This window comes from Saccopteryx leptura, chromosome 6 (assembly GCF_036850995.1).
Source record: "Saccopteryx leptura isolate mSacLep1 chromosome 6, mSacLep1_pri_phased_curated, whole genome shotgun sequence".
In the NCBI taxonomy this organism is placed as follows: domain Eukaryota; kingdom Metazoa; phylum Chordata; class Mammalia; order Chiroptera; family Emballonuridae; genus Saccopteryx; species Saccopteryx leptura.
This window is the reverse complement of record NC_089508.1, coordinates 12,302,236-12,327,858: the sequence shown is the minus strand read 5'-3', so window position 1 is coordinate 12,327,858 and position 25,623 is coordinate 12,302,236. Positions and strand designations below refer to the sequence as shown.

Below are 25,623 nucleotides of genomic sequence, written 5' to 3'. Positions count from 1 at the left end.
CCCAATATGATGAGGTTGCGGGTTTGATTCCCTGTCAGGGCACATCCAAGAATCAACCAATAGCCCTAGTCAGTCAGCTCAGTCAGAGCATCGTCCAGAAACAACAGGCTGCAGGTTTGACCCCTGGGCAGGGCACATACAGGAAGCCACCAATGAATGCGCAGTTGAGTGCAAGACCAAATGAACGCTTCTCTTTCTCTCTTGTGTGCTCTCTCTCTCTCTCTCTCTCTCTCTCAAGTCAATCAATAAAAAGAAAGAATCAACCAATACAGGAATGAATGAGTAGAAAAACAAATTGATGTTTCCCTTCTACTCTCCTTAAAAATAAGTAAAAATTAAAAAAAATTAAAATCAATAATGAAATTTAAAAAATTTTAAGTATATATTGGATGACTCCATTTATATAGAAATCAAAACAGGGTAGTGAGTGGGAGGGGCCCAAGGGAACTTCTGGCTGCTGGTAATATTTTCATTATTGATTTGGGTGCTGGTTCTACAAGGCAGTATACAATTAGGATTTGTGAAGTTCTCTGTATGTTATACTTTATTTCATTTTTTAAAAATACTGAAGCAGCTCCCTATGTGCTGGTATCGAAGGATTTCCCATATAGTTCGTAGGGCAAAATGGCACACTATTGGAAATTTCATATAAATCAACTGACTATAGTAAAAGTATAAAAGCAAGCTGTAGACCTGTGTGTAAAGCATGCACCATTGAGAAAAAATATATGCACAGGTTCTGTTTGTATATAAACAGAAGCAGAAAAAAGTGTCCTAGGAAGGACCCTGGGTAGGTGGCTCAGGAAGAGATGTTGAGAGGAAAATCTGAATGTTGTACCAGGAGTCTGTATTACCTATTCAAAAGATGAAGTTAATTTATTGAAAAATATACTCGATATATGTAGGACTATTTGGCAGAGTAGGGGGAGTTTTAAACGACTTAGTGCATGACCTCATTTATGCTATCAATTTTTCTCAAGGATAAGGAAGGAGAGGAAATCAATGTACCTGTTTCTACATGAGCAAATTGAGGATCCTGAAAGACAACTGCTCAGGGCCCCAGACATTGTTTCCATCTTAAAGCTGTAGGGCTGGTAGAAGAGGGAGAGAATACGGGTTGTGCCCCAGACATTGTTTCCATCTTAAAGCTGTAGAGCTGGTAGAAGAGGGAGAGAATACGGGTTGTGGTGAATGACTTGGGTCTGAGTTTACCTGCCAGGTGACCTTGGGCAAGTCGCTTAACCTCTCAGCATCTGTTTCCTCATCTGCAAAATAGAAATAATATTAACCTCTCAGGGTTGTTGTGGGAATCAAACGTCAGTTGTCCTGGTGACTATCACTGTGTCCAAATCCCCACCCTGACACAACATTTCCAAAATACCTTCAATAGCTAGTATATTATCCACTTCCATGAACAAGGAAATCATAACCACAAAACAGCCCCACTCAAAAAAAAGGGGGGAACAACAAAAACTGGCCCCAATCACTGTTGAACAGTTCAGATTGTTAGAAAATTGTCTTGAATTGAACCCAAGTCTACTTGCCTGTTTGTGGAGGACCCTTCCTGGGTCCTAATTCTCACCATGGCCATGGGCCTCGGTGCCATGGGCCTGTCTCTCTGTTACATGGCCAGCTTCCTTTTTGTGAAAACAGGACCTCCTCTTGCAGGAGCTGGTACCCTTTTCTCCAGGCTGATCACTCCCGGTCCTCTGTGGGTCATGGGGCCCTGCTGCAGCCTGGGCAGCCGCCCCTTCTACTGGCTGCATCAGCCTCTTGGTTCAGGCTGAACTTGCACCAACAGAAACAGTCCACAGTCCACAAGCTGCTAAACACCATCTCCTCCATCCTGCACTTGAATTGCTAATTTTGTGTGTGTGTGTGTGTGTTTTTCTGAAGCTGGAAACGGGGAGGCAGTAAGACACCTACATGCGCCCCACCGGAATCCACCTGGCATGCCCACCAGGGAGCGATGCTCTGCCCATCTGGGGTGTAGCTCTGCCGCAATCAGAGCCATTCTAGTGCCTGAGGCAGAGGCCATGGAGCCATCCTCAGTGCACCGGCCAACTTTGCTCCAATGGAGCCTTGGCTGTGGGAGGGGAAGAGAGAGACAGAGAGGAAGGAGAGGGGGAGGGGTGGAGAAGCAGATGGGCGCTTCTCTTGTGTGCCCTGGTTGGGAATTGAACCCGGGACTCCTGCACGCCAGGCCGATGCTCTACCACTGAGCCAACCAGCCAGGGCCGCTAATTTTTTTTTTTAACGGAAAACAAAGTTTTGCATGTGTCCCTACTAAAATTTGTCCAATTTTCCAAATCTTTTTCAACATAAATTTTATTATCTAAGGTATTATCATTCCCAGTTTTGACAACCACAGATCTGCTGATGGTGACATCTTTGACTTTATCATAGTTATCATAAATAACTTACTAGGACAGGTACTAGAGTGAAACCCTGTCCAGGTTGGCACTCATCCACTTTCCTCTCTTCAACATTATGGGGCCATTGCTGATTGTCTAAATTGGGGTGCCTCCAATTTCTCCCCCTCGGCTTACATTTCCCCATCTAGTCCACTTGGTGGGAGACTTTATCAGCTGTCCTGCTAACATCAAAATGAACATTATCAATAGGATTTCCTGACCTAGCAATTCCATTTTAAAAAAGAAAACGCGGTTTGTTGAGCAGGAACTGCTACTTGACCCTCGCTGGCTTCCAAAGGTCATCCCTTCCTTTTCTAAGTGGTTTTTAATTTTTCAGTTGCAAAATAGAGATCCCAACATCTACCTCACCTCCCACCATCAAGACCAAACACAATCACAACTACAGAACAACTTCACAAAATGTAAATTGTAATGTAAACATGAGAGGTTATCATTTGTGGAATGGGACCTTCCTGGCTTCAGTCAAAATCAATTTCCTCACTGTGCCATGGGTTGGAAACACAGATGGGCTATTATTTTTAAAGATAATTCTTCAAATTGGGGGAAGTTTTACAAAATTAATATAGGTGGTAATATATTTTGACTATTAATATTAAAATGTTTATTTTTTCACTGTCCAAAAATAACTACATCACAATGTCTTCCTTGGAGAGAATGCAAAACAGGGAAGGTGATGTCATTGACTGTTTATGGTTGTGCTAGACTCCACACACCTCTTCCTTTGACTCCCACAAGGATGCTATGAAATAGGAAACCCTCCATCTTGCACATGAAGAAACAGACCGAGAGGCCCTGGTCAGGTGGCCCTGGTTAGAGCATCGTCCTGATGTGCCAAAGTTGCAGGTTTGATCCCCAGTCAGGGCACACAGAAGAATCAACCAATGAGTGCATAAATAGGTGGAAGAACAAATTGATATTTCTCTCTTTCTCCCTTCTTCTCTCTCTCATCAATTAAAAAACAAAAAGAAACAGACTCAGGCCCTGGCCGGTTGGCTCAGCGGTAGAGCGTCGGCCTGGCGTGCGGGGAACCCAGGTTCGATTCCCAGCCAGGGCACACAGGAGAAGCGCCCATTTGCTTCTCCACCCCCCCCCCCCTCCTTCCTCTCTGTCTCTCTCTTCCCCTCCCGCAGCCAAGGCTCCATTGGGGCAAAGATGGCCCGGGCGCTGGGGATGGCTCCTTGGCCTCTGCCCCAGGCGCTAGAGTGCTCTGGTCGCGGAAGAGCAACGCCCCAGAGGGGCAGAGCATCGCCCCCTGGTGGGCAGAGCTTCGCCCCTGGTGGGCGTGCCAGGTGGATCCCGGTCAGGCTCATGCAGGAGTCTGTCTGACTGTCTCACAGACTCAGAGATCTTGTGGCCACACAGATAATAAACAACCCGAACTCTAGCCTAAACCAAGCCCCTTTGATTCTAGAGCCCCCATTCGTCCAGTTCACCACGCCTTGTTTCAACAAAAGTTCACTGCCACCAATCTAATATCAACAGAAATCCCCAATATGTGGTGTGGTAAAGGAGAAACTATTTAAGTAATCACTTTGCAAACCTGGGAGATGCAGCCTCCAGGAGAAAACAACAGTGGGCTCTGTGAGACAAAGGAAGGATTGCTTTTTATAGAGGAAGTCCCACCTTCATCTCTGATTGGTCCAATTTTATGTAAATGAGGAATCCAAATTTGCACAGTCTGGTTGGTCCAAAGAGCACTGCTCTGATTGGTCAGAATCATGCATTCTGATTGGTTATTCTGGAGCTGCTCTGATTGGTTAATAAAGATGAAAATGAGAATGTAGTTCTGCAGTTCCAATTAGATAGGGCAGGTCTCAGTCCCATTGGTCGAGAGATGCTTTCAGGAGCTTCTTCATAAGGGTGGGCTCAGCAGGCAGGAACACAGTGCAGGAGTCTGGCATCTCAGTCTGTAGCCTTTCGCTGAAATGCAGGGTGTGTGAGAGGCCTCTGCCAGCAGTGGTTAACTAAGCACAATTATCCACAATTCTTGGAAGTTATGTTCCTTCTCAAAGTCAACACTTGCTTTCTCTGACTTATTGCTTACACAGCTAGTACCCATGACACACGAGTACAGCTGTTGGTCACCTCCTCACCAACTGGTTCCACCTGAACCTCCTGAAATCTGGCCATGTCGCCACCATTCACCCAAAATGGTGCTTCCTAAATTTCCCTGTGCTCTTATGGCCAAGTACCATGCCCTCCATCTTTAATTGTTCTTTTGTCTTTTTGAAGGCTTTTACCACTGATGATCCATCTCCTCTCGTGTCCATGACTTTATGTTATCCTGGCTCCAGCCTCCTCCCTCTCTCCTCCTCCCTAGCCAGAGTCCCCCCAGTTAAATCCAGCCTCCCTACTCCTTTTCACTACCTGCTTGTTGTGGAAATAGTCACCGGTCCTACAGCTGTTACGGGACACAGGTCCCGAAAACTGTCAGCACTGTGCAGATGACTCTCAAATCCCTTTCACCATCCCTAACTTTTTCTCTGCAGACCCAAATGTTCACCTCCTTATGAGCTAGCACCCTAAATCCATTTCCTCTCCTGATTCACCAGGTACCAAGTCAGGGGAATTCATTTACTTCCTGCAAACTAATAAAAAAGCCAAAAAGATCCCACTTTAGTGATAGTTTTGGTTTTGGGTTTTGGATGGTGGTGGTGATAATGGTGTGTGTTGTAAAAGAAATAGCTCAACCGCTGTGTTTCATGATATGATACATGTGCCCACGCTCTGTAGGTTGGTGGTCTAGGGTGAGTGTGGCAACTCTGTTCCTTTAAGGCACTGGAGATTCAGGCTCCTTCTATCTTATTGCCTAGCAATCTCTAAGGTGTTGACCTCCTCTACATGGTCCAAAATGGAGCATTATCACCACCACACCTACATTTCAGACCGCCAGATGGAAGTTGATGCCGCACCTAGCTTCAAGGGACACTGGGAGATGTAGTCTGTGTTCTGAGAGATCATGAACCTACTTAGCTAAAAATCTGGAGTTCTCTTACTGTGAAAGCAGAAAATGGACATCAGAGGACAAGCAGCCAGCTCTGCTACAAGCTCTAAGGAGCACCAATAATCTTTCCTTTCTTTGTCCATCTTTACTTCTATAGCAAAGGGATTTCCCCATTGTCGTCTATATTGCATCTATGTTATCAGGACATTGCCTGGGGGAGGTGACTGAGTCCTGTTGTCTTTTTCACCTTTTAACCAATGGCATTTTTGGAAATGCATGCATTTTACATTTCCTAGTACTTAGATATCTTCACCCCATCCTTCGTGGTTTCTGTCCTCTGTGTCATGCTTATGTTAAACATACGTAATGTTTATAAATACTTGTTCTGTTTCCCTGAAGAACCCTGACAAATACAGCACCCTAAGCAAGTTTTTACCCTTGCTGAGCTTTGTGTTTTCAGCTGTGAAATGGGGGCAAAAATAACATCAGGATGTGTTGCAAAGAAAATAGCGTTCATAGGCACCTAGCAGGAGCCTACGCACAGTAGGGCCTCCATAAAGGTTAGGAAACGTTCTCTCTCTGATTTTTACCATAAGTCACTGAGCCAAGTAGGGCACAGGCCAAGGGAGGTGCCTGCCCGGCCTTGGGAATGTTAAAAAGGGACGTTGCCTGGGGGAGGTGACTGAGTCCTGAACCTTATAAATCACTTCCTGTGACCCAGTTTTACAGATGTGAAAACTAAGGCCCAGGGTGACTAATTTACCCGAGACCATATCATTGTAGGCAGACAGGGACAGGAATAAGGGTTTTGTGCTTTACCCCAGGATCGCTGCTCCTATTCCATGTGGTCTCTAACTGTACTTCCTGCAAGCAACGTGTTCAAGGAGGTCGGGATTTTCTGCACATACTTGGAATTCTCAGGAAACTCAGTGCATCATGAAAACACCTGGGCTTTTTGTACAAATCGTTTTAACTTGTGGTTTTAATATATAATCATGTGTAAAATATGAGCGCTCTACTATCAAAAAGACTTTTGGCCAGCCAGCACACTCTGCCTCGGAGGCCCAGAGCTGCACTTGGGAAAATAGCGAATGGCATTCTCTGTGGCCACCTCTGTTTCGTTGTCAGTTTTCTGACACTTAATATGTATTGAGGTTTGGGGCAAAGTTAATATAATTAATATAACCTTATAATAGCATGACACCGCATTTTCTGTTCACAATCCACATACAATAGTGGATCCCCAGATTCCTGCATTTACCAGACCAGTAAAATCAACACCCTCAAAAACTAGAGGAAACAATGTCATGCCATCAACTTTTAATCTCGCCCAATAAAAATAAAAAAATATGTACAATTATCATATAGCATTAAAGAAAAGATTTTACACCAAGTATAGGAGACCATGTAAGGATCTCTGTGTGTCTGGATGGGATATTGAATTTAAACCACATTCCTAGAGAATTCAGGAACAGGAGAGGCATACGTTATTTGATCATCTCTATTTGTCCTACAAAAAGTAACACTGGCTGCTCCTTGTTACAGTGTTAGGACGTATTATGTGAAAATACCTCCAAAGTAAAAAGAGGAAGTAGGAGGCGGTAGGAGGCTGAAATGAGTTGCTAATCCTGAGTTGTTAGGCGTCTTTTGATTGTTTTTTCCCTGAGTATGAGTCAAATTTCTTCTTTGAATTCATTACTCATAGTGGTTGGTTGGAATCTGGACAATTCAGATTATATGTAGTGTAGCCATGGTTGATTCTGATGTATTTTTCTGAGTTTTGAGATTTGGATTTTAAACTGAGGAATCTGTCTTCCCCACACAAGACCAGTGGCTGCTGATGTCTCTGCTGTTCTATTCTCATTTGAATCTTTTACTACGGCTTCCCAGAGGTCGCTGCTGCGCGGCTTCACGGTCAGCAGGAGGCGTGACGCCTAGAGCCCACGTGGCTTCCACGCATTGCCGATGGATCTGGGCGCAGACAGAAATACTCACAGGCCAGGCTCAGGTTGGCTGAGGCTCTCCTTCCTGCTGGGCTGCTTGGTTCTCCCCTGTGCCTGGGTCAGTTCTTGCCATTAGCCAGGACCCTTCATGGCTTTCTCTGTTCCAGGGTCTCCTTATTAAATGTCCCCTGGCCAGCCACTTGCTCCACCTGGAACTACAACCTGAGGCTAGCAAAACTGAGTTTTCTCCACGTTTCTTTCCTGGTTCACCCCTTTTAACTGATGAAGGGTCAAGTTTTTGCACAGCCCCCTCCCACCTCAATGGAGTTCACCCCGAAACAACAAAGCGGCTGTTTGATTGGCTTGGTGCTGGAGAAGCCGGGATGCTTGCGGGGCTGGGTGAGACCCAGGCGGGAAGGCTACAGACTCCAGTGGTTCTTACCTGAAGCTCTAGAACTTTTTCAAAAATCAACGATTTTCAGTTGCTTGCGTGCAAAGGCAATTACCAGAACCCCCAAATGGTTGTTTTTGACCATTTTGGTTTTATACTCACTTTTTTCGCAGGGAGGACTGGCTGACCTCTTCACACTGCCATGGCCAGATGTCCATTGCTCCTAATACCTCTATATTGTCTATTCTTGAATGACTGAAATATATGACACACACTAATTAAAGGATGACAGTAGAAGTAAAATTACTTTTCACCAAGGAAAGCTAATGTTTCAAGGGAAAAATTAGGAGTGAAAACAAAAGAATGGAAGTCAATTTCGCAAGTAGCAATTCTGTGGAGAATCAATGTTTCTCATCGTTATTTTCAACACAGAAGCTGCAGCTACCAAGCGCAGCCCCAGAGAGAGCAACACAGGCTGAACGCACGTAACTAGACGAATCTAGCTGCACGCTTGCAGGCACGAGGCACGCCAAATGCTTTAGGGGGATGAGTTTGAAATGATTCCAAAAGTTTTCAAAGACCACAAATTCCATCTATGTTTAAAAAAAAACAAACCTCATTAGTCTAGAATTTGTACCTTTATCATCACCACCCCATTTCTATTCAGGGAGATTGTCTGAAAATCCCTTTTATAAAGGGATTAATGTATGTATGAACTCACAGAAGACACCATGGTTCTTTAAATAGACTTAAATGGAAGGCAACCTGAAACAAATTCATGTTACTTTGCTTCCAATCTTTTCTTTAGAAGAAATCATGTTTCCCTTTACCAGTCTGGAGTGGACCTTGCCCTTTGGGAAATGTATTCATTCAAGAATATACATTGATCCACCATTCTTAGAGGAAAACATCTCACAGTGCAATGTCCTTCCACACTTAAATGCCTTATATTTTACAGAAAAGAATCATGTATCTTACATTTTTAACAGTCCTAGGAGGTCTAGGACACAGCTTTACCAAACTCTTACATTAAGTTTACAAATATTTTCAGTCATTGAGATTTAATTTTTGAGACTCAGAAATAGTTCACTCAAGTCAAAGAATGTTAGAGCTAAAAGGAGTACTCACAGAAAACAGTAACAGCTGAAAATTATCACAGTTAAAATATCATCGTAGTGCAAATTATTAATTTCTTAACCCAGAAGGGCTAAAATTTGGATGCACAGTAGTAGCAAAGGCAGAAAACAAACTTAAGGGTTCAAACATTTGCCTTAAGTGATCCACTTACTAACATTCTTGAATTTTTCTTTATCTCCAGAACAAATACTGTGTATTTATCAAGGATCATTCAATTACTGGATGTATTAAATTATGACAATAACATGCTGTAAAACCTTCAATCATGTCATACTTTCACATGACCTAGCCTCAAGGACAGGAAAACAAGTTCAGGTTACTAACGTTTTGTCTTTCGTTAGAATTGGTCAGGGCAAGCGCTGCCCGACATTACATTCGCTAGCTTGCTTCCTCTGCGAGTGCTCACCGGGTGCTTCCTGGAACCACCACACCCTCCTCCCATCCGCCAGGCGAGTCAGGGCTTCGCAGCCTTTCTCACACTCTGGTCATGTGGACGTAAGTCTGGCTCTCCCACTTAATTGTGAATTTCTCAAGCCTCAGACCCTCCCCGGGCCCTCGGTTTTAGCCCATAAATCCCCCTGCCAATCTCACAGGAGAAAATTCCCACAACTTCCCTCCACCTAAATCCACCTGCTCTCCGCATCACCCTCTCTCCCAACACCCCTGTGCCAATAAAGGGAATCTTCTATCGAAGGCCAATCCCTCCATGTTCGGATTCTAGCAGATCTCCCTTCTCACCGCTCTCGCCACGCGTGAGCTTCCCAGCCGAATCCAACTCTCCCTCCACCCCACTTCTCTCTCCTTCTGATACCCTCGTCCCCCTCACAGTCTAACTTCTCAGAAGCCTGGTCTACACATACTATCTCCAATCGCGCAACTTAGGAATACGGCTTTTCCTCCCACAATTCCACCAACGCTGCTCTACGTCAAAGCCAACAACTCTCCGGTCCTTACAGCCAGGGAGTCTCCTAAGAGTGATCTCACCAGGCAGCAAGTACTCCACACTTGTGACCTCTCCCGACCTCCTCGCAACAATTCTTGGCTTCGGTAACAAGCCCACATCGACCTACTTATCCACCTTTTGGCAGTAATCTCAACTCTGACAGCTGTATAGAAATAGAGATTTTTATAAAGCATTTCTACAAGTGGCACATTTATTCATTTAACAAAGACTCTGAATGAATGTGTCCTTTGATCCTTACAACCCCAGAGGTTTACTATATTGGTTGTTTCAGAGATGAGAAAAATCAGTCCCAGAGTCAAAGTAGTTTTGTTCAAGGTCACACAGAAAGGGTCTAACCAATCTACCTCTCAACTTTAAAAGCCATGTTCCTTCCAATACTGCCATCACGTGAACAGTGAATAGTATTCAAGGTCCACATCTTAAGAAAGAATGCAGACATGACTGATTATCTCGCAGAAACAGCAAGGGCCCCATGATGCATAAAATCACCTCTGAACTGGAAAGAAAAGGCTAAGGGACCCTCTCCCACACGTTATCTTAGGTGAAGCATCTATGCGATCGTTCCTACTGAACATCTCCGAGGCTCGAGGTACCCTCACCGCAGACATCCGGCGCACACTTGAAGACATGAGCTTCCGTAGTGGGTCAACTGCTGCTATAAACAACATGTGTAAGTCATTTCTCCCCTTCTAAAGAAAAAGTCAGCAGCTGTTTGCTAAAAAATCTTTTTTTTTATTGTGGATGAAGACATTGCCAACTCACATACATCATTTTCATTTGGAGTATTTTTTTGCCTTGCAGTGCTCCTGAGAAATTCAGAAATGCATTGACTTTAGTGCTATAAAACACGACCCAGTATTACAGTTGGGCTGTAAATTTCCCACACTGGGTTATGTCTCTAGAAATCAAAAGACAACTTGGACAGAAACCTTAATAAGTTAAAAAGTAAACACTGGCAAATAATCACAAATGTCAGAACATTAAAAGTGCCATTACCTTTTCCATAGGAATATATAAAATAAATATCAAGTATCACTGACTTGATATTTACAAAATTACATTTTTTGATGGAAGACATTTTAAGTACTTTGATATAGGAAAAACTTCATTAGCTTTAGAAATCAAGTTCAAATGCTGTAGGTTTGATGCATAATAGCAGTTTCTAACTGTCTGAGGACAGTTTATTTTCCACCTACTGATGAAATAGAGACATTTTCCTCCTTTGGATGAACTATTAAAAGGTTAAAATAACCATTAACATAAACAGGAGGCTTTATTTGCAAGGGGGAGTATTTAATATTTTAATTGCTGGTTTTAAGGAAGTCATTTCTTTTCCTCAATTTTTTTTCTTTTACATCAATAATAGCAGGAACTGAAACTCAAACAACCATGATACAGAACTGTACTGAAATCAAATTCAGTGTCTGGCTGGGTTTTCTATTATAGTAATAGCAGTTGAAAACCATTAGGAATGTTGTGAAAAACTGTGGCAACTAAAGCAAAATTCAGCCACAAATTCTAGTAAGTCTGCAGAAGAGTAAACAGTAAAATTACTACAGTTAAAATATTGCAGTAAAATGTTCGCGACGTCCTATTGCTGACATTACAATTACATGCTTCATCACTATGGTTACTGAGACCCTTGAGCAGATGGCTCATCTCTGACACAACTGAGTTTCAGAAAAGTAGATGAGTTATGTCTGGTTTAGATCAACAAACACTTAGTATGCATACCAGCGCGTACAGTTTCAATGATGATGGGACTGAACGTTGGGCACTACAGCTTCAGTTCAAGGCCACATACTTGACCAGATCGCAGCCAAGTAAGGTCATGCTGTGATGTTTGGATATGCAATCCACCTTTCAAGCTTATGTTAGACTCTAAAGGGGAACAGGCTGTTTTGAATAGAAAAGGAAATACTTAAAGTGTCATAAAAGGCATTTAAAATACAATGACATGCTATTTAAATACCCATGACTTAAATTTTAAGTTTTATATTAAAAGAGAAAAATTTTTTGCATTTTCTATTTCTCCAAAATAAAAGATCAAGTGTCTTTTTTTTTAACTTAGAAACTTTTATTTCGGGTGCTCCACACTAAAAAACCTTCAATGGCAAGCAGCAAATAATTTAGGTTGGCCAGTGAAAGTATCTTTGAAAGGATCATATAAAACCCAAGGGTAATAATTTCATAAGAGAAATAATGGGCAAAAGAGAGAGGAGGCAGTTTGATAGTTCTAATATAGAACTGGTCTGACAACTTCCTTTAAAGTATACCAACTAAAGACTGGCAATGTAAATAAATTAGCTAAAGGGACAGGAAGTTGTGAAGCAGCAATGTCTCAGTCACTAAATTCTTCAGAAAAACCAGTTTTACTCATCAACACATACAGACTTCCAATCTTCTAAATACAGTAGAATGTATACAGTTAATCACAGCAAAATTTACAAATAATCAAATTTAGCCCTGGCTGGGGCCAGGACTATTTATAAATTTGGATTAGTATCATTTCCACCTTTCCTTGTTGTACAGATGTTTCTATTTTAAAGGCATCTTGAAATTTACAAAATCTGCAAGAAATGTCTTTAAATATACAACTTCAACAACTAATACAAACATGAACTTCCTGATTAATTTCCAAGTCAGGGGTGTTTACGGTAGGTTTCTAAAAAATTAAGGAAACCCTCCCTTATTCTTAAATTCCAAACACCTGGTGCTGGTGTTGCCGAAGAGATTTCACTGCCCTCTGACCCGGGAGATGAGAATGGACAGTCCCGGACTGATGTACCTCTCCTAGCGCCATCTCTGACCAAGGCAGGAGCTGTCACATTGAGTGATATTATTGATCATTACAGTTCTGTCAACGCAGCTGTAGATTTAACACTTATATGAAAGTTGTGCGTAAGAAAACAATTCATTTTACAATGATACTTTTAAAGAGATATCTTAGCTCTTAAAACCAAATCATATATTGATAGTATGTACCTGACAACAAGAGAACTGTTGATTCATGCAACAATTTAAGTGGATCTCAAGGGCATTGTGCTGAGAAAAGTCCATCTCAAAGGGTTACATCCTGTATGATTCCATTTATACAGCATTCTTGAAATGACAAAATCGCAGAACTGGAGAGCAGTCCGTGGCCGCCAGAGGCTGAGGGAGGGCTGGGAAACAGGCGGCTGTGGGTATGAAGGCAGCATGAGGGCCCCGGTGCGCCTGGACTGTAGTGGTGGGTCGCGTGGATCTACGTGTGAGAAAATTGCATGGAACCAACACACATCCACTCCACCTCTGGACACCTCGGTCCTCCAGGGACAACACACAGTCCCCGACAGGGGACTCCCATACACTTCACATCAATCTTCTGCACCATACAGATAAGCCACGACTATTATTTTCCTCTTTCCTTTCTTTTTTTGGTAAATCTCTTGATTACCTTTAAGAGACAAACCATAAGTCTCTACCAGCTTAAATGAGACTAAAAATCAGAGAAGGATATAAAAAGCTGTTATGTAGCTATGAGTAGTTTTTGTGTCTCTTTTTGTTTTACTCATTTCTGTAAGTTAAAAAAATCAAATGTTTCTAGCCTATCAGAGAAGGAAAAAAAAGCAATAATATAGCAGATACTTCCTCCTGCAACACCTGCAATTTCTAAAAGCATTAAGAATATTTTTATTAAATTTAGAGAAAGTACAATTGCAAACAAATATATAACTTTTCCCAAAAGGCCACTTTGTGATAAAGTACATACACATAGTGTTCATGGTTCTTTAAAGTGCGATACAGGTATGTCGTCTCTGGTGTGAGAGTCATCTATTGCTTCAAAAGGTCCTTCAGCACAACTCCAGCACTGTTGTCAGGCGACACTGGCAATGGTGTGAATGTGGGCAACACGTCTGAAATGGGTTTCAAAAGAAGATGCCCCGGCCCACCATGTCCAAGTCCAGCTGGGTTAATCAGAGGCACAGCCGCAGAGCGGGGAGCCAAGAACGGACTCAAATCTGTCCTTCTGCCAGACCTGGCTTCTGTTGTATCTAAATGACAAAACAGGAACTATTTAGTCTCCCATATGTTATTTAATCAACACTATACTCGTGTTTTAGGTTCCCAGACTTGGCTCCTAAACAGATTTAATTCATACACTGTTGGCTTCTGGATCTGATAAGCAGGGTCTATGAAATATAAGGTGAAAGAACAAGACTAGAGAAGGAAAAGGGGAGAGAAGACTATTGGAATGTACAGCTAATACTTCAATAAACGCGTTAAAATTGCTTTATATTTAAATACAGGCTATACAACAATACACTTCATTTGCTATTGAAGGGGAACAAAAGTTCTTTTAGGATACTGGCTTTTAAGCTGGTAATTAAGATTCAGAAAGAACTTTTAAGCCCCCCTCCTTCCTGCCCCAGAGACCAGAGGGAAAGACTGGCTGCAGTACGGAAATCTTAGAGTGCTGGCTTCGCGGCCGCATCTGAACTGAGTACGGAAACGGGGCTGCGCGCAGGGGCCTGCACCCTGCACCCATCCCAGTGTGTCTCAGTCGCCAAGCAAGCCTCTGCCTGCCACGTGCTCTGCACGCCTTCAGCTCCCTGCAGGCAGCCGTTCCCAGTGTGCAATCGCAGACCCTACATCGTCCCCCTTCTCCGCTGTCCGGAATCCCCTCTCTACCCAGTATGCCTGTCTGCCATTTTCATGCGTATGTGAATTCCCCAGACACAGATGTTAGAAATGTGACTTCTCCCATTAACCTGTCTCTGTTCATTTGATTTTTAGCCCAGCCAGAACTTAGAAGGTAGGAGAAGTATTTTTTTTACCTCCCATACTGCAACAGCTTTTTAAAAGGTATTCTCTAAGTAACAAGGCAAACCCTCTACCCTCCTGAAAGATAAAGGACTTGAGAACTCGGTTTTCCCCAAATAACTATGGCAATAATAAAGAAAACTGGCACCCATGTTACCATAACAATCATATTTATATTAGTTTACTAAAAGAAAAACAATACGTGCATTATATTACCGCAGTGATTTTCAACCTTTTCCATCTCATGGCACACATAAACTAATCACTAAAATTCTGCAGCACACCAAAAAAATAGATTTTTTGCTGATCTGACTTAAAAAAAAAAAAAGGGGTTTAATATTGATCATTCCACCAGCTGGCTATTGTGTTGGCTATAGCTGTTTTTTTATTTGACAACCTAAGGGAAAAGAGCTCAGCCTGACTGAACAGTCAGGTGTTGCACATTCAACTTGTGGCGCACCAGGGTGCCACAGCACACTGAAAATCAGTGTTACCTGATCATCTTTTACATTCACAGGTTTGAAAACAATTCTCAATTAAATTATTTCTCTATAAAGTTAGGCTGAACAATTGGTTCTTATTGGAACAGGTATTTAGTTTATGCCCTAATGTTTTGGTGAACAGAATTCTGCTTTATTTTCCCAAGACCACTAACAACTTCCTTGCTAAGAGACAAGCAGCCCCTTGAAGGCACCCCCTTCAGCGATGGGAAACTCAAGTAAAAGGCCTCCAAAACAAGGAAAGCACTGATAAATTCACCAGCTCCACCCATCACTGAGCACTCGGTCCTCAAGCTGGACTTTACTGTGAATGACAGCTCCACAAATTCTGAAAGAGCTATTTTGTAAGCTCTGATCCTAGCCATACACTTCCAAATCCACGGTTAAAGACTCAACTTACTATTATTATTTTTTTCATGCAAACCCTGGACCAACTCAGAACATCAGTGGCTTTTGTCTCTGATTAATACAAATCAGGCTGGGCACAGGGCTTGATAACTGACTTGGGGAGAGAAGAAAAGAGGGAGGGGGCATGGAAAGGGACTGAGAGGGGAGAAGGGGAAAGAGAGGGAGACACTGCCATAATGAATTCTGGAATCTTTAAGATGCTACAACCTGGTGTGACAAGAAAAAGTGTTTTTTATACAGTCTACTTCTGTTAAAGTGAAAACTTTTCACTAAATCTAGCAGCCAAACCGTTTATCTAAACAACAAATTTTACCCCTTTCTCTTTCTCAAAAGGTTGAGGAAAATATAACTGTCTCAACAACTAAGCACTCCCTGGCCAGGTAACTCAGTTGTTAGAGCGTCATCTCAATACGCCAAGGTTGTGGGTTTGATCCCCAGTTAGGGCACACAAGAGTCAATGAATGCATACATAAGTGGAACTACAAATCGATGTTTCCCCTTCCCTTCCCTTCCTCCCTTTCTCTTTCTCTTTCTTTTCTTTCTCTCCCCTTTCCTCTCTCTCTCTCTAAAATCAATCAATAAATTACTAAGGAAGTTTTTAAAATTTCAGAATGTTATTTAATATTTTATCTAAATTTCAGTATCTGTCATTTGCTATAAACTTACGAGTACATAGTAGCATGTACCTTTACAGTCCAATTAGCGAATAACAGTAGCCTAAATTAAAAGATAAAGATTTCAGGGGCTAAAAAAGGAGACCTAACAATAAGGAATCTATAGTCTACAGGACGTACTTAAATTTCAACTCAAGAAATTTTACTGCATGCTAATATAGGGGATATGAATAAATATAACCTTATAAGCTAGTAGAATAAAAAATATAGACAAAAAATGGCATACTACCAAACCATTCGCTGCTCAGCAGATCTTTCAGCATATAAGAACGCTTCCTAATGTTCTTGGGTGTGTGAGCCACTTCATTAAACTACTCTTATAAATATTATATATTGAGCTTAACATTTAGATTTTCACAGGGAAAAAAATCTTTCTCGCCCTGGCCGGTTGGCTCAGCGGTAGAGCGTCGGCCTAGCGTGCAGAGGACCCGGGTTCGATTCCCGGCCAGGGCACATAGGAGAAGCGCCCATTTGCTTCTCCACCCCTCCGCCGTGCCTTCCTCTCTGTCTCTCTCTTCCCCTCCCGCAGCCAAGGCTCCATTGGAGCAAAGATGGCCCGGGCGCTGGGGATGGCTCTGTGGCCTCTGCCCCAGGCGCTAGAGTGGCTCTGGTCGCAACATGGCAATGCCCAGGATGGGCAGAGCATCGCCCCCTGGTGGGCAGAGCTTCGCCCCATGGTGGGCGTGCCGGGTGGATCCCGGTCGGGCGCATGCGGGAGTCTGTCTGACTGTCTCTCCCTGTTTCCAGCTTCAGAAAAATGCAAAAAAAAAAAAAAAAAAAATCTTTCTCTATCATTTCTCTGGTTAGAAATAAGCACCGCTGTCGAGGAAGAGAACAGGTGGCCAGCAGGGCTTCCCAGTTCACCGCCTCTTCCAGGCAGAGCAGTGCAGTGACTCAGCCACAGAGAACAGTTACTCAGCGTACAAAGGAAACGACTTCATACTGTATGCATTCATCTAAGCCAATGAAGTATCAGGTTACTGCAAGAACACATGAAGCCAAAATAACATGTCTTATTGGAATTTTGGAAGAAGTCATTGCACATTTTCAAAAACACTAAAAATTTAGTTAATATCACTCTAAAACATAAGCATATATTAAACTTCAGTTTTTTAAATTGTAGGAAAAACAGATATCTGCTTTTACCTTGAAAACTTTCCGGTACATTCGCAGCTAGTTTTCTCCTTCCTGGTGAGTCCAGGGGTTTCATGTCACGAACAGAAAGCTTTGGTGGTGGGAGAGATGGATGAGATTCTGTTTCTAGAAATTTAACAAAAAGTTCTGAAAAAGACTAAGAAAAAATATTTGGCTTACATTAGGCAGATATTAAAATTGTATTTACTACAATGTAGAAAATATATTAGCTATTCTAATTATATATTAAAAAACTAGTCATGTCACCGGAATTATTTCTTTATAAATAACTTGATGAATAAAAGTGTTATAAGCACTTTAGTTACATAGGTATCAAGTAAAACCTTTAAGAATCTTTGATGGCAACACTTTACCAATTTATAGTTAGAATTAGACACCTGCTAACACTTAAACATTTTAACTTTTTGTAGACATTAAAACTTATACTGACAGAAAAAAATACTAAATTCCTATTTTTCTAAAGTAAAACCCAATCAATGAATACAGCAAAAGCTTATGAGTAATTTTATCAGATTAAAATAATGTAGTGTACACTGTCCCTTTAAATTTTATGCCATCCAATTTAAAATAGGGTTTTACTCTAGTTAGCTGTGGGTAGGTCACTTATCCTCAGTTTCCTCTTTATTAAAAAAAATAAAATAAGAAATAAACTCCACATTCTAACTCACAGTGCTACTCAATCTAACTGATATTCATCTTAAACCAGTACATAATGAGCACCATTTTTCAAGCACATTAACTGCCTCTTCCTGCCAGAATGGGAGTTCGCTGAGGGCAGGCACTTCACTGGTTTGCTGCTGCATCCCAGTGCTCAGCATTCCCAATGCTCACAACAGCTGGCTACATAGCAAGTCCTCACTAAGTGCACTCATTGGCTCAATGACCACTAGGATAGATACATACATGCACAAAATAAAGCTTCTGTCTTTAAGAATCTCATAATTTAGTAGTAAGATAAATGATAGTGTGCCCACAGCATCATGATCAAATACAAATAAAGAATTAGTTAATACTTTGAGAAATATAAGTACTATATAAGCCTGACTGGTGGTGGCACAGTGCAGTAAGAGTGTTGAGCTAGGACACTGAGGACCCAAGCTCAAAACCCCAAGGTTACCAGCTTGAGCACGGGATTGCCAGCTTGAGTGGGAGATCATGGACATGATCCTATGATCGCTGGCTTGAGTCCAAAGGTCGCTGGCTTGAAGCCTAAGGTCGCTGGCTTGAGCGAGGAGTCACTGGCTTGGCTGGAGTCCCGAGTCAAGGTACGTATGAGAAGCAATCAATGAACAACCAAAGTGCTACAACTATGAGTTGATGCTTCTCATCTCTCTCCCTTTCTGTCTCTCTCTCACAAAATAAAATAAAAAAATTTAAAAAGTATCATATAAATAAAAGCTAAAATAAAACCTATATGCAATGAACTTATTAAAACTGGCTTATTATCCTTAAGCTAATTATGTCTCTGGATCTCAGTTTCCACAACTTCAAAATAAAAGAACTGTACAAAATAACTTAAATAATCATGAAATCTGATTCTTTGCAAATGAATGTGATGTGCAATCATTTTACCATTCCTAGTCAGCAAAACTACAATCAGCTCTTACACTGTTAAACACAGACTGCTGATTCGGTCTCAGAGGTGTGTTGGGAACACTTTTTGATCCTCCGCCAAGCCACCCAGTCATCCACCTGGTGACGCCGCCCTGATCTTCATTCAACAACTGAAAAATTATTTTAAAACAGAAATTAGTACAAAAAAGAAAAAATAGGAATTATTTTTACATGATAACAGATGGTATCAAAACATGCCTTAGAAGTCCAATTCCTAGTAAAGTTTCCTACTGGGGGAGGCTACAAATACAATGTAATGTCCTCCCAAACACAATCTTGAATAAACGCTAAGGGCTGTCCCATCTCAAAATTTTAGCAATCTGATGAGAGAGGTGTGCAAGTTGCAAAACATTTAACTAATATACAAATTGAACAAGTCCCTTCACTGTAGTATGAAATAATGAGAAAATTATATTCATGCACATTAACTGCCTCCTTGGACTGCCAGAATGGGAAAAGTCACATAACACAGTGAAAGAAAATTGTATCAGATACCACTATTTTAGTTATAAATATACTCAGAATGGTTTTCATTATTCAGTTACCTGCTCCATTTCCTCCCTTTTGATACCCAGGATGTTTCCCATTAATCGTAACACTTCATGACGCTGATTTTTTGGTGTGTGGAAATGTCCAATGAAGAGGTTTCTCATTAGGACCCTATGAAAATTAAGGCAGAAACAGCTGAAGCTTACTCACCAAGTATCCTAACATTTAATGTGCCAAAATAATTAAAACTAAACATATAAATATTTAATTTTGCTTAAACAATTCTTAATTATAAAGAACATTAAACAATATATTTTAAAGTAAAACTTTAAAAAATCTTGTTATCTTTATTTACGAACATTTCAAACAAGTCTGATGTATACCTAAAAAGCCTCACTTGTGAGCCACCCACTTTCTTCAGCCCACTGACACCCGTGACAGCGGCCAGTGTGACAGCCACGCCTGCCTGCACACGTGGCAACAGTTACGGGGACCCTTCTGGTCCCCCCCACCTTACACAGTAATGATACTTTGTGTGCTCTTCAGTTATGCTTATATTTTCCCATTCACATTTATTAAAAATTTGCTAATAACATGGAAATATTCAAAATATTAATGATACAGTACATATATGCCTCGATTTCAGACCTAATACATTTGAGAAAATATGTTCATTTTAGAATAAAGAGACAGCAAAAAGATGGTAAGAATAAACTTTTCATTTTAGAAATGTAGTGATGATGTCTTAACTCTTCCATATGGTTTTAAGAAAAAGAATTTGAGCCTGACCAGGAAGTAACGCAGTGGATGGACGTTGGACTGGGATGCAGAAGGACCCAGGTTCAAGACCCCAAGGTCGCCAGCTTGAGCGCGGGCTCATCTGGCTTGAGCAAAAAGCTCACCAGCCTGGACCAAAGGTCGCTGGCTCAAGCAAGAGGTTACTCAGTCTGCTGAAGGCCCACAGTTGAGGCACATATAAGAAAGCAATCAATGAACAACTAAGGTGTCGCAATGAAAAACTGATAATTGATGCTTCTCATCTCTCTCCATTCCTGTCTGTCTGTCCCTATCTATCCCTCTCTCTGACTCTCCCTGGAAAAAAAAAAAGAATTTGAGCTGGAAAAATCTATTTTAAAGCCAAGAGAAGAGAAATTATTTTACTGACCCCATTAAAACTACCTACATCTCATCACTATATAAGAAAAAGAAAAGGCTTTTAAAAACCTAACCACTAAATATCCACATGTAGAACTTTTTACCATAAAAGTAATCTTCATAAACTACAGAAAAGTTAAAAGGCAGAGCATACTTGTCCACTTTTCCTTCTGTGCTGTTGACTAAGTCCATCAATTTCTTCTGTACATCATCCAGCATCTCTTGTCGGAGCTCATCTGTTTAAACGTGAATAAAGATCGTCATCAACTGATGAAAATAGTCTGGATAAATATGTAATAAGATTTAACACACCTTGACTGTGAATTTTGAATATACGCACTTCATCTAATTAGGAATATTCAATTACTAGCATCTCATTTCTTGTTTGGTTCAGTGAACTAGGTTTGCTGGTACAGAAATTTCCTACAGGCATTAATTCACATGGCTTGCCCCCAATAAAGTAATCAATTCTTTAGAAGAAAATTAAAAAAAACAAAAAAAAAGGGTTCATTCTCTTCAGGAACTTAATAGCAAAGGAAAGGTTTTCAAATGTTTCCTTGCCTGACACATTTCCAGAGCCCTCTTTAATGGGAAGAAATGGAAAGGACAATTTTAAATTTTCCTTTTTCCATTTTCCTGGTTGCACTCTGCTTTTCGATGAGCTAAGAAAAGTATCTAACACAACTAAGACCATGGCTCAGGATGTAGCTGATAGGGCAAATTCCGGGGTAAATTGCAAAATACAATTCATATCTCTCATTCTAACTTATTCATCAAGATACTGTAACTTATGACTAGTTCAGAAGGATGTCTGGACTATTTTATTTTAAAATTCTTAATTAAAAAGGAAGCCAAATCTGTAAAATGTTGGTGGAATAGTTTTAATTTGAGCAGTATTAAAAGCAAAGTCTAGAATTTCAACAGGAAACAGTTAATAAATTCACCCATGCCACTGGGCCAGGAGTTCCTAGACTATGGAACTCTCCGCCAATCCCATGGAGCTTACACCTGCTACTCCAAAATGGACAGGATGAGCTGACGGAGGTCCTTACTAACGTTAAGCTAGACTACTAATTTCTCTCTGAAAGAAATTAAAATTGCTTCACAGCAGAGTTCTGTATTTCAAATCAGAAACGCTCCCATCCACACACTCTACTCTGACCTCTTTCCACAAACCTACTCTGAGTTACGCTACATTTTGCTAGTAGTAGCTGGATACAAGTTCCCTTATTAGACAGATAATATGCAAATATCTTCTCCCATACTAAGGGCTGTCATTTCCATTTCTTGATGGTATTCTTGAGGTACAAAAGTTTTCAATTCTGCTGAAGTCCCAATTTATTTTTTTCTTTTCTCACTTGTGCTTATAGGCCATAGCTACTTTACATGTCAAAATGCTGTCTAACTCACCATCATAAAGATTTATTCCTATGCTTTGTTCTAAGAGTTTTACAGTTTTACAGGTAGGTCTATGACCCATTTTGAATGAATTTTTGTGCATGGTGTGAGGTAGGGGTCCAATTTTGTTCTTGTGCATGTGGCTATCCAGTTGTTCCAGCATCCAATGTTGAAAATACTATTCTTTTGGACTCTTGTTGAAAATCTATTGACTATAAAAGTATGGTTTATTCTGGACTTTCAATTCCCACTACAAGACTTCTGTGCGTGATTTTTCTCCTGCCTGGAAAGCTCTTTTCCATTGGCACTAGCCTACTAACTCCTGGTCATGCTCACGTCTTCGTTCCCAGGTCACAGCCTCAAAATGTTTTTCTGAACCTTACTGATGGAGCCAGGTCCATTTATTTGCTTTCTGTTTTCGTTCTGTCTGTACAATGCCTCACATTCTGACTTACATGTAGTGTAAGTGTACATACAAAATATCCAGTTTAACCTTTTGCAATGGCTTATGGGTTTTCTAAATTGCAAAAATCTGAATTGCAAAATGTAATTCATATAATAGGTTAACGTTGCCAAAATAGAGATGGTTGCCATAACCATATTATATAAGTGAGGTTTGTGTTCGGAAAATCTACTACAGTTTCCCTTCCTGTCTTTCCAGTAAGAAATTTAAGCTTGGACATTAAAAAAAAAGAAAAGAAAAGGAAAGGAAAAAAGGAAGAAAGAAAGAAAAGAATGAGAGACAGGGAGGGATAGAGAACAAGACTATTACTGAAGTTGAAGTCAGTAAAGACATTTTGGATCTTTAATGTGCACATATATACTATGAACACATGGTGTTCTTTGGGCCTTTTCTAATACTGCATTCTGGATATAAATAGAACTCCCAACTATTCCAAGGAAAAATGGCAAGTAAATGAACCATTCTGAATTAACCGTTCCACTCACGAGCTGAAGTCGGAGCCCGAGTCAGGCTGGGAGCAGTGTTCCCTTGCTCTCTGCCCCGAGGCTAGGGAAGGGGCGCAGAGACACAGAGGTCAAGCTTTCCTGACCCCACCTTTCCTTTCTCTGAGGTTTCCCTTCTCCTACCAACTTCCTTCTAAAATTAATGATTTTTAAAAATATTGATTACATGTCAAAATAATATCACTGACTTACTGGGTTATATAAAACATATTATTAAAATTAATTTCATCTGTATCTTTACTTTCTTTAATGTGGTTACTAAGAAATTTAAAATGATATATGTGGCCTGCATTATTATTGGATAGCAATGCTTTGGAGCATAACCAGGATATATCCACACCTCTCTTATTAAAAAAGGAAGATAAAACTGAATGACAGATATATTCACAGTGAAATTCACAAAGCAAAGAGTTGATTCTGAGAAAAATGATTTTAGTAAAATAAATTAGAAAATATAACTTTGCTCTGTGAAAAACTGCTCAAGAAATGTCTTAATAAAGTTTGTCAAAAATATTTTCTCGATGAAAATTCATTAATATTGGTATAAACTTGATGAAAATCTTTGTGTTCTGAAAGGTAGGGTCAAACATGTCTTAAACTATCAGAATAGTGTTAATCCTAAAAAAAAAAAAAAAAAAAAAAAGAATGGCGTTAATCCTGAGCTAATGTGCTAGAGAACGAGTAACTACATATCCTTGCAGGCATGCACGGGGTTCTTTCAAATCCAAGCGATAGTTCAAATGTATCCGATATTTGAGTCTAAGAAAAACTCTCAGAATCTGGGGAAGAGGCTGAAAGACCAATATTAACTAGAAAAGGTTTAGAAAAGTAAAAGTCAAATACTGCCTTCAAAGGTCCCTATAGACTTGCCTGGCACAGTGGATACAGCAGGGGTCTGGAACCTTTTTGGCTGAGACAGCCATGAATGCCACATATTTTAAAATTTAACTCCATGAGAACCATATAATACGTTTAACACTAAATACAAGTAAATGTGTGCATTTTATGTAAGACCGACACTTACTTATTTATTTTTTGTATTTTTTCTGAAGTTGGATCCACCTGGCACGCCCACCAGGGGGCGATGCTCTGCCCATCTGGGGCATTGCTCTGTTGCAACCAGAGCCATTCTAGTGCCTGAGGCAGAGGCCACAGAGCCATCCTCAGCGCCTGGGCCAACTTTGCTCCAATGGAGCCTTCACTGCGGGAGGGGAAGAGAAAGGCAGAGAGAAAGGAGAGGGGGAGGGGTGGAGAAGCAGATGAGCACTTCTCCTGTGTGCCCTGGCCAGGAATCAAACCTGAGACTCCTTCACGCCAGGCCGATGCTCTACCACTGAGCCAACCGGCCAGGGCCAAGACCAACACTTTTAAAGTACAATAAGTCTCTGAATTCTTTTTAATAACGTTGTTATGCTGTTGCTAACCAACGACGAATAAAGTACTTCTTACTATTAATGTGACTTCTGGTGTTGCATGGTTTTGCTGATGGCTTTGTAGTCTGTTTGATAAGTGGTGAGGTTAAGCTTCATGCAGGTGTTGAGACTTCCATCTGTTAAACGTGATCATAGGTTGGTCTTAACGTTCTTTAGATGTGAGAAAGACTGCTCACATGCATACGTAGAGCCAAACATTGTCAGTACAGCAATACTCACACATTGCAGTGTGTGATATGTGACGGGAAATGCGTTCCAAGTTTTGACAATCAGCTGGTCTGCAGGCTGAAGTTTTTTCATTTCTCCCCACTTGTGTTTGCTCGCCAACTCTGCTTGCTGTCGTGCAAGTCTTTCCAAATGTTCATTCAGTGACTTGAATTTATTCACCCACATGTCTGAGGCCTTCAGGTCAGCAGCTTGTAGCTCAAAATCTCTGACGGAGACACTGGGGATGTAACTCAGGTCGGCGCTGTCCACTGCATACTCGTGTGGATGGGTGATGAACTTAAAAAGACGAGTGCGCTCACAAAATTCTCCAAAGTGTGCTTTGAATGACTGCAGGGGATTAGATGTGAAGCCCACTAGCTGCTGGAGATCAAGATGTTGAGCAGGGTCACTTGCTGTGCATGCATCTTTAAACTCTCCCAGTTTTTCAAAGTGTAGTAAATGACCTGTTTCAATGTCAGCGATGAGGAGTTCCAGCTTGTTTTCAAATGCAAACACTGCTTGTTGAAGGGATAAGACTGTATTTCCAATGCCTTGCATTTTCACATTGAGCTGGTTCAGATGTTCAGTCATGTCCACGAGATAGTAGAACTTCAGGAGCCACTCAAGTGTTAGCTAACTCAGGATGCTCGATGTTTTTCAATTCAAGAAAAGTCCGGATTTCACTCAGACAAGCAGCAAAATGGCTGAGCACCTTCCCTCTTGACAACCAACACACATTGCTGTGCAGAAGCAGACCAGGATAATTATTCCCAACCTCATCCAGCAGTGTTTTAAACTGGCGATCATTTAAAGCTCGGGCAACAATAAAGTTGACCACCCGAATGACCAGTGACATCACCTCACCAAGCTGCTCGCCACACATCTGAGCACAAAGCTCCTCCTGATGTAGGATGCAGTGAAAACTTAGGATGGGTCTCTTTTCATGTTCACAAAGAAGCACTACGAATCCTCTGTTTTTCCTGACCATGCACGGAGCACCATCAGTA

At 41.2% G+C, this 25,623-nt stretch overlaps 1 protein-coding gene across 1 annotated transcript in view; it reads right to left on the bottom strand.

Moving 5' to 3' along the window:
- Positions 1 to 10,987: 10,987 nt before the first annotated feature.
- The window catches only part of TRIP11 (thyroid hormone receptor interactor 11), an 85,091-nt gene continuing 70,455 nt past the window's right edge, over positions 10,988 to 25,623 (bottom strand). Inside the window, exons 17-21 of the mRNA XM_066344016.1 lie at positions 20,767 to 20,848; positions 19,514 to 19,628; positions 18,962 to 19,078; positions 17,346 to 17,490; positions 10,988 to 13,848 (exon numbers count right to left, since the gene is read on the bottom strand). Coding sequence (XP_066200113.1) covers positions 13,628 to 13,848; positions 17,346 to 17,490; positions 18,962 to 19,078; positions 19,514 to 19,628; positions 20,767 to 20,848 — 680 coding nt within the window. The 3' untranslated portion in view covers positions 10,988 to 13,627. The remainder of the gene's footprint in view (positions 13,849 to 17,345; positions 17,491 to 18,961; positions 19,079 to 19,513; positions 19,629 to 20,766; positions 20,849 to 25,623) is intronic.